The 16,479-nt window shown below is 42.9% G+C and overlaps 1 protein-coding gene and 1 pseudogene across 3 annotated transcripts in view; one reads left to right on the forward strand and one right to left on the reverse strand.

Moving 5' to 3' along the window:
* Window positions 1-16,479, reverse strand: part of PPP1R13B (protein phosphatase 1 regulatory subunit 13B) — a 75,692-nt gene that overhangs the window by 16,141 nt on the left and 43,072 nt on the right. For both annotated transcript variants that reach the window (XM_081048155.1, XM_081048154.1), the window contains exon 5: window positions 3,331-3,432. In XM_081048155.1, coding sequence (XP_080904281.1) covers window positions 3,331-3,432 — 102 coding nt within the window. The remainder of the gene's footprint in view (window positions 1-3,330; window positions 3,433-16,479) is intronic.
* LOC308497436 (dCTP pyrophosphatase 1-like) lies at window positions 14,641-15,129 on the forward strand (annotated as a pseudogene). The gene has a single exon. The product of its transcript is annotated as a dCTP pyrophosphatase 1-like (transcript).

A 16,479-nucleotide genomic window follows, 5' to 3' on the forward strand; every position in this document is an offset into this window, starting at 1 on the left:
GCATTCCTCAATACCACCTATCTTAATGAATATGAAATTATTGGGCGTAAGTAGGTGCGAGAGGGTAAGAGCTTGGGGATTTGCCGAAGTGGATTTTACTGTGCACACCGAGCTGTACCATTCGACAGTGTAAGTGCTCCCACAGAAATCCACAGCAGGAGACCATCAGCCTGACTTCCCATCACCAGCACACAATCTCATCTCATCCTGCCTGGGAGCCCCTGCCTTAGCTTCCTGCTGCCAGTCCCACATTTCCAGCTGCTGTAAAGCAGCTCCCGAGGGCCCTTAATTAAGCTCCTAAAGGAAACGAGCAGTGGCCAGCGGAGGATTTTACACTGAAAAGGAATAAGGTGGTCAGTGAGGTGATAAACCTCTAACTTGCTAAGTGACATCCAACAGTCCAAGGAAGTGTCTGTTTTCTTTAGGATTAGCTTCTTTAAAACTAATGAAACATTGGGGGCCGGGGCCAGCCCAGTGGCTCAGGCGGTTAGAGCTCCATGCTCTTAACTCCAAAGGCTGCTGGTTCGATTCCCACATGGGCCAGTGGGCTCTCAACCACAAGGTTGCCAGTTCAATTCCTCAACTCCGCATAAGGGATGGTGGGCAGCACCCCCTGCAACTAAAATTGAACATGGCACCTTGAGTTGAGCTACCGCTGAGATCCCGGATGGCTCAGTTGGTTGGAATGTGTCCTCTCAACCACAAAATTGCAGGTTTGACTCCCACAAGGGATGGTGGGCTGCGCCCCCTGCAACTAGCAACAGCAACTGGACCTGGAGCTGAGCTGCGCCCTCCACAACTAAGACTGAAAGGACAACAACTTGAAGCTGAACGGCACCCTCCACAACTAAGATTGAAAGGACAACAACTTGACTTGAAAAAAAGTCCTGGAAGTACACACTGTTCCCCAATAAAGTCCTGTTCCCCTTCCCCAATAAAATCTTTAAAAAAAACAAACAAAAAACCTAATGAAACATTTATAGTCAGACAAGAACAGGACAATCTTAAAGTAAAATTATGTGCAATATTCTTTAATAGTTTTTTCCCTATAATTATGAAAACATACCTTAAGGACAGTCAACATTAAATATTCATGGTCCCATCATGTATGCATAAAATATATCTGAATAGGAGAGGTGTAAGTGTGATTATGCAGGCATTATATACTACATTCTAAGGGAGGGAAATACATAAAAATCAGCATTAACCTGTGATTCACACTGCTGAAAATATCTAAGAATTTTTTTTAACAGTAATACTCTTGGATCAATACTTGGAAAGGAAAATAAAAGCAGAATTAGAATTTTTTTTTTTAGAAAATTTTATAATTACATAATACTATGTACATTTCATCTTAGAAATCTTATTAATGAGATAAAATACTTTGCAATTTAACTTTTAATTGTTTTTTAGTCTTATAAATCCAATAAACTTTATAACTTTTAAAAAGTCCAAATTAAACTATTATTTACATAAAAGTAGATACTGCCATGAATTACACATTTTCAATAAATGAAAAAAGTTGTACTGGACATTTGGTTACAAAAAAAACCCTACAGATTTCACTTATATTAGAATCTAACAAAATAAATGAACAAAAAACAGAAACAAACTCATAGATATAGAGAACTAACTGATGGTTGTCAGAGGGGAGGAGGATTGGGAGACTGGGTGAAAAAGGGGTACAAATTGGCACTTACAAAATAGTCATGGGGATGTAGGGTACAGCATAGGGAATATAGTCAATAATGTGGTAATAACTATGTATAGTGCCAAGTGAGTACTAGACTTAACGGGGTGATCACTCTGTAAATTATATAAATGTTTAATCATGTTGTACATCTGAGACTAATATAACATAGTCAACTGTAATTGAAAAATTAAAAATAAAATAAAAAAGAATCTCTATAAACTAATAAAAAATTAAATCAAAAAAAAAGAATCTCTACAGAGAAAGCAGTATGAACCTCGGCAGCGATGTTGACATGTTCTCTTGATAGCAGTTTCAGACCATTCAAGAGCATTACAATATGACTCATTTTCAGCGGGCATGGCATATAGGTCTGGTTTTTTATTTTCAGTCCACAACTAAATCATTATTTAGAAAAAATTGAAATCCTACTGTCAGAGTTTCGACAGTAAATGTGTAACTCGGCGTATGTACTGAGCAGTAACTGTCCCCTTACTGTAATTAACCAAACCAGCTCCCTGCGGAGTGGCATACAGGGAAGCCCTGATGCCCAAGTGTCACTGTCTTCTAGGCATGTGACCAGCACCTTCCTCAGGGATCACTGGCTCCCTCTGGAACACTAATGCCAACTATACCAGCTGAGAACACCCAAAGGAAAGAGGAGACAATGATGACGGAAAGCATCCTCTCTCCCTCCAGTGGGGGAAGGTCGACCACTTCCCGGGGTGAGAGTTTGTGTGTGCAGGGCAAGGGTCAGATGCTCTTCCCCCTGTCAGGAAGCCACAGCCTGCATTTGTTATTTCAGAGGAGACAACAGACACTGCTCAGTACTTCTGTGCCAAACTCCTAGGAATGGACCAGCCATCCCATCTAAAACTACGACCGGTAAAGGAACCCTCATACACTGTTGGTGGGAATGCAGACTGGTGCAGCTGCTATGGAAGGCAGTGTGGAGGTTCCTCAAGAAATTACGAATAGAATTACCATATGACCCAGCAATCACTCTCCTGGGTATCTACCCAAAAAATCTGAAAGCATTTCTCTATAGAGACACGTGTGCTCCAATGTTCATTGCAGCTTTGTTTACGGTGGCCAAGACATGGAAACAACCAAAATGTCCTTCGATAGATGAATGGATAAAGAAGTTGTGGTACATATACACAATGGAATACTATTCGGCGTTAAGGTAAGATGATATAGGAGCATTTGTGACAACATGGATGGATCTTGAGAGTATAATGCTAAGTGAAACAAGTCAGACAGAAAAAGCAGAGAACCACATGATTTCACTGATATGTGGTATATAAACCAAAAACAACAAAAGAACAAGGCAAACAAATGAGAAAGAAAAACTCATAGACACAGACAATAGTTTAGTGGTTACCAGAGGGTAAGGGGGGTGGGGGGTGGGTGATGAGGGTAAGGGGGATCAAATATATGGGATGGAAGGAGAACTGACTCTGGGTGGTGAACACACAATGGGATTTATAGATGATGTAATACAGAATTGTACACCTGAAATCTATAAATTTACTAACAATTGTCACCCCAATAAATTTAATAAAACAAAAAAAAACAAAAAAAAAACTACGACTGGCGACCACACTGAGCACGGCCCCACCTCTGCTTTATAACCTTACCTTGGCAACCAACATTTGCTGCTGGTTTTCAATCTGCTGTTGTTGCCTTGCCGCCATATCTTGGAGCTCCGAGAGGGTCAGTTCAACACGCGGACTCCCACCCTGCAGAGAACAGAACACACTCAGGCTGGGATGTGTGAGCACCTGCACCATTGCTTTTCTCTAGTGTCAGAACGCGCACACATCCCTATTTTAAACAGGTTCCCTCGAAACTGGGAGTGCACAAGTTAGTTTATTCTTGCCTAAGAGAACAAATTGGTGGCTGCCTTGATTAAATATAAATTAAAGTTTTTCTAATATGCCAGATACTATACGTAATAAGAGGCCCAACTTGAAGCAGACTTTTTCAAATGTGTATTGAGGTGACATTCCACTTTTTGCACTGGATATTTAATAGGTATATCTGAGTAAATGGGATGTCAAATGTTTAAGGATACACAGCTTAAAAAAATAAATGTGCAGCTGATATCTAAGGACAAATGTTATCTCACTGCCACCGGTCTCGAGAAGCTAAAATATGTAAGATTATAAACTACAAATACCTTGTTAAAAATACCGTATATGTGGACAATACTGAGGACTAACCCATTATGCAGAGAATTACAGAGAGGAAGTGAATACAAAAGGCAAAACCTCTAGAAGTGGCAACTGATGGAATTTAAAAGCATGGCCCCGATCTCTGTTAAGAATAAACTATAAAATCGGGCGTTTTATTGTGCTTACCATGTGCTTTATGCTTCTGAACTAAGTACTTTCCATTTAGAAACTCATTTAAGCCTCGTAATAACACTATCACGGAGGTACTGTCATATTCCCATTCCACAGGTGAGAAAACAGCAGAGAAGTTCAGGTAACCTGCCACACGGGGGCAGAGCAGGATGCAAGTCCTCGTCCCGGACCGTCCCACACAGCACTCATTCCCGAGCACACGCCACTCGCATATACCACTGCGCTAGACGTGGTATGTACCATACCATGTAACCTTCGTGACAAGTCTGTGTGGTAGGCACCTGAGCCCCACACCAGGTGAGGAATGGTGGTGCAAGGTGACGAGACACGCAGAGGGCACACAGCTAACTAGAGGAGCAGGGCTCTGATTTAGCCAAGCCTGTCCTTCTCCAGCCTCTTCCATTCTAACCATGCGGCTCATGGTCCCACCTCGGAGCTCCACTTTCTACTTCTAGGCCCATCTGCACTCTCAGAAGCCCTTCGCTTTCCACACCCTCTTATGCCCAGTGGTTCCAACCACTGTTCCTCTGACTCTAGCCGCCCCCAAAGCTTATGGTATTCAAGTACATTCTTGATTCTTGGAAAATGGAATCAGGAATTGTTCAACAGTCTTCGCTGGAACCCCGATTCTGTTTATCTAGGATCCTGAGGAAGCAATATGGTCCAAGCCCCTTTTTCCCCCCCCCTTCTTCCGCCTTCCCTCCACCCCCCACTCCAGTTCAAGCCGTTGTTTCTCAGACTAGTTGTGTAGGACACAGCTCGCTGGCCCAGGCTGGTGTTATGGGCCTTGCGCTCCCCCCCACCTGAGGCAGTCAGTCGCCAGTCATCGGTTGGCCGCTCACAGCGTCTCATGGCAGCTCTCACCGGTTGTTGGCCACGCACACTGGCCACTGGCTGCTCATGGCGGCACATGGTAGCGCACGGCAGTACACAGCAGCCCACGGCAACTCACACTGGCTGCCGGCCACGCACACTGGCCACCAGCCGTTCATAGCAGCCCACGGTAGCCCAAGGCAAGGAGAGCTGTTGTTCACAATCTTAGCTGTAGAGGGCGCAGCTCACTGGCCCATGTGGGAATCGAACTGGCAACTTCAGCGTTAGGAGCGCAGAGCTCCAACCACCTGAACCACCAGACTGGCTACAAGTCCCTTTACGACACTATATATCATAAATGGCCAAGTCACAGCAACTTCCATTTGAAAAGAAATTTGTTTATTCTACCAAAAAATACCTGGCAGAACCATTAAATGCCCCAAATCTGTTTTAATGCTAATAAAGGGGTGCTAATTTCCACCTAGTGAGATTTCCCAGTCATAACAAAAGGTTATTTTTTGAAACTTTCAGATTTTTACTCCTTATACATATTTTTGACTAGAGAAAAATGATGTCCATTCAACTAATCTTTCAATTAACATTAATTTTACAACTTAACAACAAAAACAAAAACAAAAACGATCTCTTTGGTCTCCTCCGCCCACTAATGGCTTAGAATAACAATGTGAAGAGGATAGAAGGAAAATATAACAATTCAGTATTCTGATAGTTACACCTGTGAACAAGACAGAGCTCTTTGTATGTGTTGTGTTGTATGTGTATTTCTAACTGCAAAACTAAGATATACTATGTTGTCATAAGTAATTCAGATATTTATCTTATTTACTAATATGAGGTGTGATCAAACAATACAGTGAATGTTTAAATTTTAAAAAATTATTACAGTAAAAGACACATTGCCATTAATTCCCCTCAAAATACTCCCCCTCGCTTCGAACACACTCATCCCATCGTTCCTGCCACTCTCTGAAGCAGCTCTGGAAGTCCTCTTTCATGTGTGTCTTTAGTTGTGTTGTCGTGGCTGCCTCGATGTCCTGAATCCATTCAAAACGTTTACCTTTCATGCTCATGTGGACTTTGGGGAAGAGCCAGAAGTCGCATGATGACAGATCCGGTGAATAAGGTGGATGAGGACACACCGTAATGTTTTTATTTGACAGAAATTGCTGTCCCAGAAGTGATGTGTGACACAGAGCCTTTCTGTTGTGATCAAACAATACTGTCAATGCTGCTGCCAAGTGCCATCCAACGGAAAGGCAGGGATCTTGAGTAGGGGAAGCGGCGCCTCAAACCTTAGTAACATCCACCTTATTCACCAGATCTGGCACCATGAGACTTCTGGCTCTTCCCCAAAGTCAAAATGACCATGAAAGGTAAACGTTTTGAATCGATTCAGGACATCGAGGCAGCCACGACAGCACAACTAAAGACACTTGCAAAAGAGGACTCCCAGAACTGCTTCAGAGAGTGGCAAGAACCATGGGATAAGTGTATTCGAAGCGAGGGGGAGTATTTTAAGGGGGTTAATGGTAATGTGTCTTTTACTGTAATAGAATTTTTTATTTAAACATTCACCATATTGTTTGATCACACCTTATACACAGTAATTTAATACAATTTTACTGAAGTATATCTGACACAGAAAACTGTATAAATCATAGTGCACAGCTCAAGAAATTATTTCAAAGTAAACATGCCTGTATAGTTTAATTGTATTAAATGGGTTATAAAAACGCAAGCTACCATAAACTAGTAAGTCAACAAATATGCAACATCTTATACTTTAGTATATATTCCCTTAATTGTTCAATGTGAACATTTAGCCAAAAGAATCACTTTTTCAGTGTTTAAAAAAACAAAAACCTTCAATGCAAATTTGATTCTTTTATGATAGGCCTACTGCAATGCATTCTCTTTATGTAAACTAACCCCCACTCGAACAATCTTAGATTCTCCATATGAACTCAATTTACTCACACAAACCTATGAGTTAATTCCTCGCTAATTTCTTTTCGTCACCTCTAACGAGAAGAAGTCAAATCCTGTTTCCTTGGGCACACTGAGGTCCCTCATTAAGGTACAGCTGATGAGTTCAACTATAGGTCACAGAGAAGACTAGCCACTTCTGGGACCAGTACAATTAGTGGAAGAGTTCTCTCAGTGACAATGGGCAGGCCTCTACAAACACCAGCCCAGAGAAAAGGAAACGCTTCACCAGCCTTCAACCACTCCGCTCCAACACCCTCCCCTCTGGGCTTGGGGTCCCTTCCACACCAACGTCTGCCTGAAGTCTGGATTCCAGGCCAGGTACTGACGCTCCTAATGAACACAGTTCACTCTCCAACCTATCCCTCACATGACCCATTTTTCACAACAAACATGGCCCACCCAACTCCAGCTCTAACTCGCCACCCCACCCCCAAGAGCAGAGAAAAACAAACCTCTCCTCTCTGCTTCATAATCATTTATCTGGTCACATTATCCCCTTCCATCCCCAAACTTCCACAAATCTACCTGTGGAACAATAAGAGACTATTTCTATAACTTATAACCTCACAGGACACTTATCCCAGGGACCCTCTAGCTAATGAGAGACTTCCAGTCCATCCGGCTCCCACAGCACTTGGCCCAGTGCCTGGGCATAGCCCCCAGTCAGTGATCAATCATCAGTGATGCTTTGTTGAAGGCATCTGTGACTCGGTATTTCCTCTCTTCACCATAACCCAGTCACCTTCCGATGTGCACAGATAGCAGCCTTCTGTTCACCCTGTCTTCCTATGAAGAGCCTACGTCCTCCTCACCATTGTAACTGCCTCTCCAGATCTTTCCCGACACCTCATTAACCCACATTTCCTCTGGCCCCCATCACGCCCCTCCTGACCATGCCCCTAACTCCTGCGGCTTCTCTGTTTGCTGACAGTGATTGTGAAGGACTCGGGAACTGCCGTTTCTGAGTGGTGTCCATGTCCAGCACCACGACACCATGACCGTGATAATTCGTTTATCCTCGATGTGTTGGATGGACTCCTAGACACTGCAGGCAATAAAATACAGTTCCTCCCTGTTCTCAATGAACCTGTTCTGAAAAATGAGACAAGGATCTATCTCACTGATAGGTCACCCAGCAAATTCAGCTGTGAGGAACTGACCCTGAGCTCGTTTTTTCTTTACCCTTACACTGTCACTGGGAAATGAGAACTGCATTTCCCAATGTTGCAGTGAGGTCTTGGAACGCCACCATGTACTCTTGTAAAAGCGTGCTGTTCAGCCTAGCACCCATCCTAGAAAGCCTGGGAGAAGCTTGGCAAAGCAGGACGTTTCATAACACCACACTCAGATATCCTGGGTCCATTCCTATGGCAATTGAGGATGTGAAATAAAGAGATGTCTCTTAAAACCTCCCACCCCAAAACAATGAACTGAAATGAGAAGTGAAACCCTCTGTATATTATTGTTACTGACTTTATAGAAATTTCAGATACAACTATTATTACACAACACTCACAGTAGACAAATATATAACATGGTTTTCTAACTTTTGTGGGCATTTAAATTTAAAATTAGCAACTTAAAAATACTGATAAGCATACAAGTTCTGACAATTAAGTTCACAAACTTGTTGCAACGAGGTTGTAACCTTTTTTGATATCAGAGGGATTATTCATTATGAGTTTGTAACAACTGGACAAACAGTTAACCAAGTTGACTGTTTGGAAGTGCTGAAAAGGCTGCATGAAAAAGTTAGACAACCTGAACTTTTCGCCAACAATTCATGGCTCTTGCATCACGACAATGCACCAACTCACACAGCACTGTCTGCTTTTAGCCAGGAAACAAATAACTGTATTGGAACACCCTCCCTACTCACTTGATCAGGCCCCCAATGACTTCTTTCTTTACCTGAAGAAAAAGGAAATATTGAAAGGACGACATTTTGATGACATTCAGGACATCAAGGGTAATACGATGACAGCTCTGATGGCCATTCCAGAAAAAGTTCCAAAATTCCTTTGAAGGGTGGACTAGGCACTGGCGTCGATGCATACCATGTTTCCCCGAAAGTAAGACCTAGCCAGGCCATCAGCTCTAATGCGTCTTTTGGAGCAAAAATTAATATAAGACCTGGTATCATATCATATATCATATCATATCATATATTACATTTTATATATTCTATTATATAAAACCCGGTCTTACAGTAAAATAAGACCGGGTCTTATATTAATTTTTGCTCCAAAAGACGCATTAGAGCTGATGGCCTGGCTAGGTCTTATTTTCGGGGAAACGTGATAGCTTCCCAAGAAGAGCGCTCCAAAGGTGACCGTAGGTATGAGGTATGTGGCCCTTTTTCTAGGATGAGTTCGTGAACTTAATTGTCCAACCTCGTATATTCTAGTCCATTTCAGATAAAAAATTTCAAAAACACCCATACTTGTCAGTAAGTTAACAAGATGAAATGACAACAGTGGAATCAATGTTTACTTTTCAGACCAACTGTACTGATGCCTTTACAGGCAATGAAATGGAGCCATTCGCAGGATACTGCGGGATGAGTTTTGAGAGCCGCATATGGCAGTGTAGCCACCACCCCAGAAAGTGTCCTACTGTGCTTCCCTGTGGTCCTATCCCTGCCTCTGCCCCAAAGCCAGTGACCCGTGCTGGGTGGTGGTTCAGGACGGCCCAGCTTGGTGAGCCCCAGAATTTCACAGCGCCAGGATCCCACCGTGTGTTCTTCTTTGTGTCTGGCTTCCTTCCCTGGCCATGTTTCACAGACTCATCGTGTTGTTCCTTCCCTGCTCAGCAGTGCCCAGTCGTGTGGACAGACCATTTTGTTTTTCCATTCATCTGCTGATGGGCATTTGGGCTGTTCTACTTTTTGGCTATGAGGAATGGAATAAAGCCATCTTAATACTCCGGTACGAGGATTTATGTTGACAAGTGCTGGGGTTCTTCTTGGGTGATTAATGTCAGGAAGTAGAACAGGTGGGTTGTACAGTAGGTGTGTCTAGAAACTGCCAAACTGTTTATCAAAGTGAACTGTCACTTCACACTCCCACCAGCAACATCCTTGCCAACACTTGATGTTGTCAATGTTTAAATTTTAATTAACCTTTTTATTCTTTTTTAAATTATCCTCTTTTTAAATAAAATGTTAACCTCTTTCCAAAGAAAGGATTCCATATAAACGGTATTTTGATAATGAGAAAAGTAAGCATAAAAATGTCCATAATTAAGCCATCAACCCCAAATATACTATGATTAGATTTCCAATCAATAAGATGGCCCGCAATTTGCCAAAAGTTAGATATGAAAAGGAGGCTTATTTCCCATATTAATGTCTCATTTGTACTAATTATGTGTATGAGTCATGAGTCATAAAGCTATCAAAATAATATTTGAAAAACAGATTATAAGAGCTAGATTTTTTACAATATGAAGAGACAACTATAACTCACTTGATAATTATGGTTGAAAGCTTTAGGTAACAAGCCAGTTGATAACATCGCTTTAATCAAATGTATTTTTGTCTCCTCTAGTAATGTTTTAAATATAATTTTGAAACTATTGTTACAGTAATTCCATTATTAAAAACATAATAATGTTTCTCAAAACAAACTATTATAGACAATTATGCAATATACATGTCTCTCATCACAAGCTACTAATATGCTTTTGTAGATTTTCAGTAAGACTTGGTTTTACACCCCACCTAACGTACTACTGAAACATTCTGCCAATATGTATCAAATGTATGTTTCTAGTACATGCCCAAACTAGCAAAGACTGCAATTTTACCTATGAAAGCAGAAAAAGGTGATCACATTGTACACTGTCTGTTAATGGCTCTTCACTATCATGGTTCTTGAAAAATTACACCAGTTTCCAATTTTTTTCTTTGGTATAATGACTCATCCAAAAACACAATAAATGCTCTATAAGAAGTGACACTTTGATAGTACAGTTTCAGGGAAATAAACAGTCACCAATTTACTGAACGCAGAGAACAGGGTATGGCACAAGTCCGATCTGGACGGGACACGTGGACAGGGCCAGTGGCGCCCTGAGCACACATCAAGGGACGGGGAGCAGGCCACCTTACACAGCCTCCGGCCCACTGTGCATGCGGCCCGTCCTGTGGTGCGCTCTCGTTTAGCTTGGTTACCCTAAGGAAGGTTTCCGGTCCTGCAACTTTATTTTGAAGTTCAGTCTGAGTGCAACCTCCCTAAAAGTTGAGAAACTGGTGAATGATGCAGCAGGAAAAATCTACATCTTGTAGTCACCCCAAAGAACAATCCCCTCGCACCCCCTCCTTCCCTCCAAGCACGTGACTGTGAAGCTGCTTTTCCTCCCTTGGCAAGTACGACAAACTCATGACATGACGTGTCATTTTCCAGCCATATTTCTGTTATTACTTAAATATTAAACTTATGTAACAATTAAGTCTTCATTGTTCAATTCATGTTTTTACATTTGTGAAAACGACTTGGAAATCAAGTCGCCTTTATCTACCCCACAGGACATGTACGCATATGAGTTCTCCATCGCTGAGTAACAGATCACGCCTACACTCGGTAGCTCCAAACAGCAGTAAACATTCGTGAAGGCTCACAGCGGGTGGAAGATTCAGAAGCAGCGTGGCTGGGCAGCTGGTTCCAGCTTGAGACATCTCCTGAGGGTGAGTCAAATGTCAGCCAGGGCCGTAGTCGCCCTAAGTCCTGATGGGAGTGGGAGGATCTGATTCCACCTGACTCACTCACATGGCCCAAGCGGTGCCGGCTGCTTGGGGGGCTCAGCTCCTCCCCAAGGAGGCCCTTCTCAGCGCTGCCTGCTTGAGCAGGGCATGCTGGCTGGCCTCCCACAGAGCTCACAATCCAACAAAAAGCCAGGGGAAGCAATCTTTTTTGTGAACCAGCCTCGAAGTCACATGGTGTCACTGTGCCCACCTTCTTTGTTAGGAACAAGTCACTAAGTCTGGGAGAGGAGGGGAACTAGCTCCACTTTGGAAGGGAGGGGTGTTAAAGAATCCTCAGGCATATTTTAAAACCACCACATTTATTTGCTGTAAAATCTGATGGAGACTCTAGATACTTGTATTGTTCTAGTATTCATGACTTACAGGAGTTTGGTTGTTATTCTCAACAGCACCGTCACAATCCAAAGAACCAAGAGAATGTTTATGAGCATATGTTTAAGAGAGCTAGATTATGTGCAATCAACAGAGGTTTTAAGTATAAATGCTGTTTGTTTCCCAAACATCAGTTCCTTGGTGATCAGTTAATAGTGAAGACTAGTGGATTTGGTCAGCAGTTAAACATCTAGTGACTAATGGGTCACTTCAGATGTCAGCTCTAATCCTGATATGCTGATTTTAATACTCAACCAAGTAACTCCATTTTGGTTATAACAGACAAGAATAGTACCGTAATATTATTCAGGAAAAAAATGATTTCCCTGTGCCTTCACGTTTCAATGAGATGACATGGTATGGTTCAACAGTTCGTCTTCCTCGTTTCTTTTTGCACTCAGCTTTGATGGAGAACACCCCTGACCTATCGGTGAGCCTAGCCATCCACTCCTGGTCTCTCTCCAAAGGAGCTCTAGATCCAGTTCCCATGGTCGCGATCACATTTTTATTTGTATACCCTGCCTGCAGCACTTCAGCTTCTGCATGTCTAAAACCAAACTCCTTTCCTTCCTTCCAAGCCTGGCTTTGTCCCTCGATTCCTTACTTCTGTAGTAATGGCGCCTCATACTTCGCAGAGGTGCGTGCCTCTCCATGCCAGAGCCAACACGTGCCCACCTTCATCTTTTCGCTCACATTCTTCCTTCTGTCTACAGTGCCCGTCTTCCACTCTCTAAACTCTACCTTCCCGTCAGACCTAGTGGCAATGTTCTCTGCTTCCTGAAGTTTTCCCTAATCCTCTAAGGAATCTCTCACACAATTGTTCTGACACTCAGGAGCTGACATCACTTCCAAAGATGGGAGAGAACTCAGTGTTTGTTGCTGAAGTCTGAATTCTAGAGATTCAACATGTCATGAGCACTTGCTACAGAATGTCAGACCTTTATACATACCTGAACTTACAGTTAATCTTAGTTGACGCTTACAAAAACCCTCTGAGGAAAAGAAGCTGATTTTATAGATGAGAGAGCTGAGCCTCTGGGCAGCTGGTTGACCAGCTCTTCCCAGCTCACATGGGTCAGAAGCAGTGTCAGAATCTTAACCGGTCTCCTGACAGCAGCAAACCAGATTCTTTCCATCACCCAGGAGGTACCGCCCTCCCTGCTTTTTCTTACCGGGCTGTGACATAGGCACGTATTATTGATACTAACCAAAAGCAGTTTATTGTATCACAGGGGAAACCTACCACCAGATACCATTTGTTGATTTCTTATTAGTTTGAACTATATGAAAGTGCTGTTTTTGTAGATCAAAAATGGTCAAACATCAACAATTTCAGGTGCATTAATCTAACAGGAAAGAATTAATCTCTCTCCCCACCTTGAAAAACGTAAAACTAAGATAATTTGGTTCTAGCATGTAATGATGAAGAAATAAAATAAACAGAAGAATGAGAACTCTAGGTAACTCTTTATTTTTTGAAGATTATGAGAAATGACAAAACAGACCATGTCACCTGCCCAGCGTCACTGAGGGCTTTCTGGAGGAGGGCAGGAGAGCTGAGGGGCCTGCCTAGCACTGCTTCTGTTATCCCAGAGGTCTACATAAGCCAACTCTTTGACTTTCCTGGAACAATTTCCTATAGGCAGACACACATGAATTAAAATGGACTAATTTTAAAGGGTTAGGTCTGATCATTTTTCTTGAGATGATTTTAAAGGAATTTGTTTCCTAGGTAATAACTGCTCACATACAAAATAAAATGTTTAAGATTTCTTTAAAGAAAGAGAATTCTGGTAGCTAATAATAATTTATCTTGTTTATGCTGTCATCTCAAGTGACATTTCTTTTAAATTGTAGTCTGTAGATAACGGGATGCCTTTTGAGTTTATGCATATATCTCCATAACCTTAAACATTTCCTTTTCAAACCTTTCCTTTGAAAATAAGCCTCTCTGAGACTCAGGTACATAGTTGTCACACTACTGTGAAGTACAGCAAGCAATGACCTCACACAGGCTCCCCGTCTAGCCACCCCCACCTCACTGCACCCCACCCTCAGGACTCAGAATTCTCACACACTAGCACCAGAGGGATCTTCCCAAAACAGCTGAGTTTGTCTTTCTCTTACTTAAAATCTTGTGAGCAGAGCCCAGGCTCTTAGCACCATACTCCCTCTCCAACCCCGCCCCCCATGCCCAGCTCTGCTCCCTCCTCAGCACGGCCTCTTCCCCCTTCCTGTCCCCATACTGTGGCTCCACTGTCACCAACATGTGTACAGCTGTCTTCCACCAAGAGTTTCGTGTTCCCCCTCTGGCCTGAGTTCCACCTCAGTAAATTACTCAGATCCGGGCCTTTTACTCTGGGGCCTCCTCTATTTTACCACACTTTTCACAGTGTGCTGTGATTTAGTTGTTTACCCACCTATCTCCAAAACACCCTTTATTTTTCTTTTTCTGTGGAATTTGAGAGAGACTTTTCAAGCAGCCGCCACCAAACACCTTGCTTTTATAAGGTCTTTGGTTGTCTCAAATAAAAATAAACTGGACAGAACTGCTTTAAAAAGAACAGAGGAGCAGAACACAGGGTCTCCAGTACAATCGGGGGTGCAGAGTGGTGGGCGCCATGTCCCAGGAGGGCAGGGAGAAGGCCGGAGACACAGAGGGAGAAGACTGTGGTGCTACCAGCCCCTTCAGCTTCAGCCTGGAACCCACGCTCGAGGACATCTGCCGCCTCCACGCTGAGTTTGCTGCTGAGAGAGACTGGGACCAGTGCCACCAGCCTGGAACCTCCTCTTGGCCGTGGTGGGGGCGGTGGGGGAGAGCTCTTGCAGTGGAAGCCCGATGAGGAGTTTGGCCCCCAAGCCTGGCCCCCCAAGGAATGGGCAGCCCTTCAAGGGGAGCCCAATGATGTCCTCATCTACCTGGTAGCATGAGCAGCCCAAGGCCGTGTGGACCCGCCCTGAGCAGTGCTTTCCAAGTGGACGCCAACCCAGACGCTACGCAGCAATCTGCCCGCAAGCACACAGACCTGCCCCAGGGGGCCACCTGTACAGACCAGGCTGTGGGAACTGCAGCTGTGGCCCGTGAGTCCACAGGCCAGGCCTCAACCTAGAAACGTGGGCCCAGGACCTACAACTCAGCACGCAATACAGGTCAGCAGCCTGGGGGCCCCACTTCCTGAGGTCTGACGCTCGAGAACCTCTGCAAGACAGCCTCCTGGGATTTTTCTCACTCAATAAAAGTTTTGTTTAGCAAAAAAAAAAAAAAAAAAAGAATAAAGGGAGAACTTTCTAAACCTGGGTGGTAGTTACCCACCTGGGTGGGTTTGTTTTTTAAGTAATTCTTTAAACTGTACATGTTTTATACATTCTTCTGTATGTATATTTCACAGGAAAGAAATTAAGAATTAGAGCAAACAGCCAGTTTCCTATTTTGTAATTTAATCACCACGAGATATTTAAAATAACTCGTTTTTTAAAGTATAACTGGATTTTCAAGTACAATATCATTTCAAAAATGACCAACATCTCTAAAACAAAACTCTGACAAATTAGGATAAAATATACCCATGCTCACATAATATTCTAGAACATTAAATCATTCCTTTTTTCCCCTACTTCTTCAAAGTTATAAATTTTCAGGTTTAGAGTGTATCTCTACTTGCCTATCTAGCAAACAGAAAAGTACGTGATAATGCTATCAAGATACATTACAAACATGTAGGTTTATTTTTATGACATAAAATACTCAGTAAAATCGAGTTTCTCTACTATCTCATTATATTTTGGAGCTGGACAATTTCATCCCAACAATTGCTAAGTCTCACAGAGTACTATGGCTGAGAGGCCATTAGATATCTGAAATGTACGCCAGCTCCCCTCCCTGCAGTAATACTACAGCATGCTGTTTAATCCTACAAATCTGAATTACTCTTACGATTTAAATCCACCCTTATCAACTCTGTTTAGTTCAACACACAGTTGTACCCAAGGCAAGTGGCTAGGAATGATGACGGCTAGAAAGATCAGCAGGAAAACAGACTATCAGAGAACACAGGTAACAGTAAGAAGAAAGCAACTATATACCTCTTGGGAGCTACAAGCAAAACACTATGGGAACTGCTCTGTTTTCAACAGCGTGGCCCATGTGACACACTGAATAACATTCCTGTCAGCAACACCTAGGTGATAAAACATAAAAACCTATTTTTAAAAGCATTGCTGAGCTGACACACAGCAAGGAAGCCACAGGGGCCAAAAATAAAGAGACAGCAAAAGCTCTAGGCATTGAGGGCATACCAAGTTGGCTTGCCCATCTGAAGCTTTGCCCTCTGGAGCTGAAGCCTGGCGTTAAGAGAGAAAGATGAGGACCAATCAGGGTGGAGAGTCCAACAGGAGATGCCCACATCTGTCCAGGACCCCAATGAGCTATAACCTGAGTGTGGAGTAAATGAGAAACACAC

The sequence above is a fragment of the Rhinolophus hipposideros genome (assembly GCF_964194185.1).
Source record: "Rhinolophus hipposideros genome assembly, chromosome: 5".
In the NCBI taxonomy this organism is placed as follows: Eukaryota; Metazoa; Chordata; class Mammalia; order Chiroptera; family Rhinolophidae; genus Rhinolophus; species Rhinolophus hipposideros.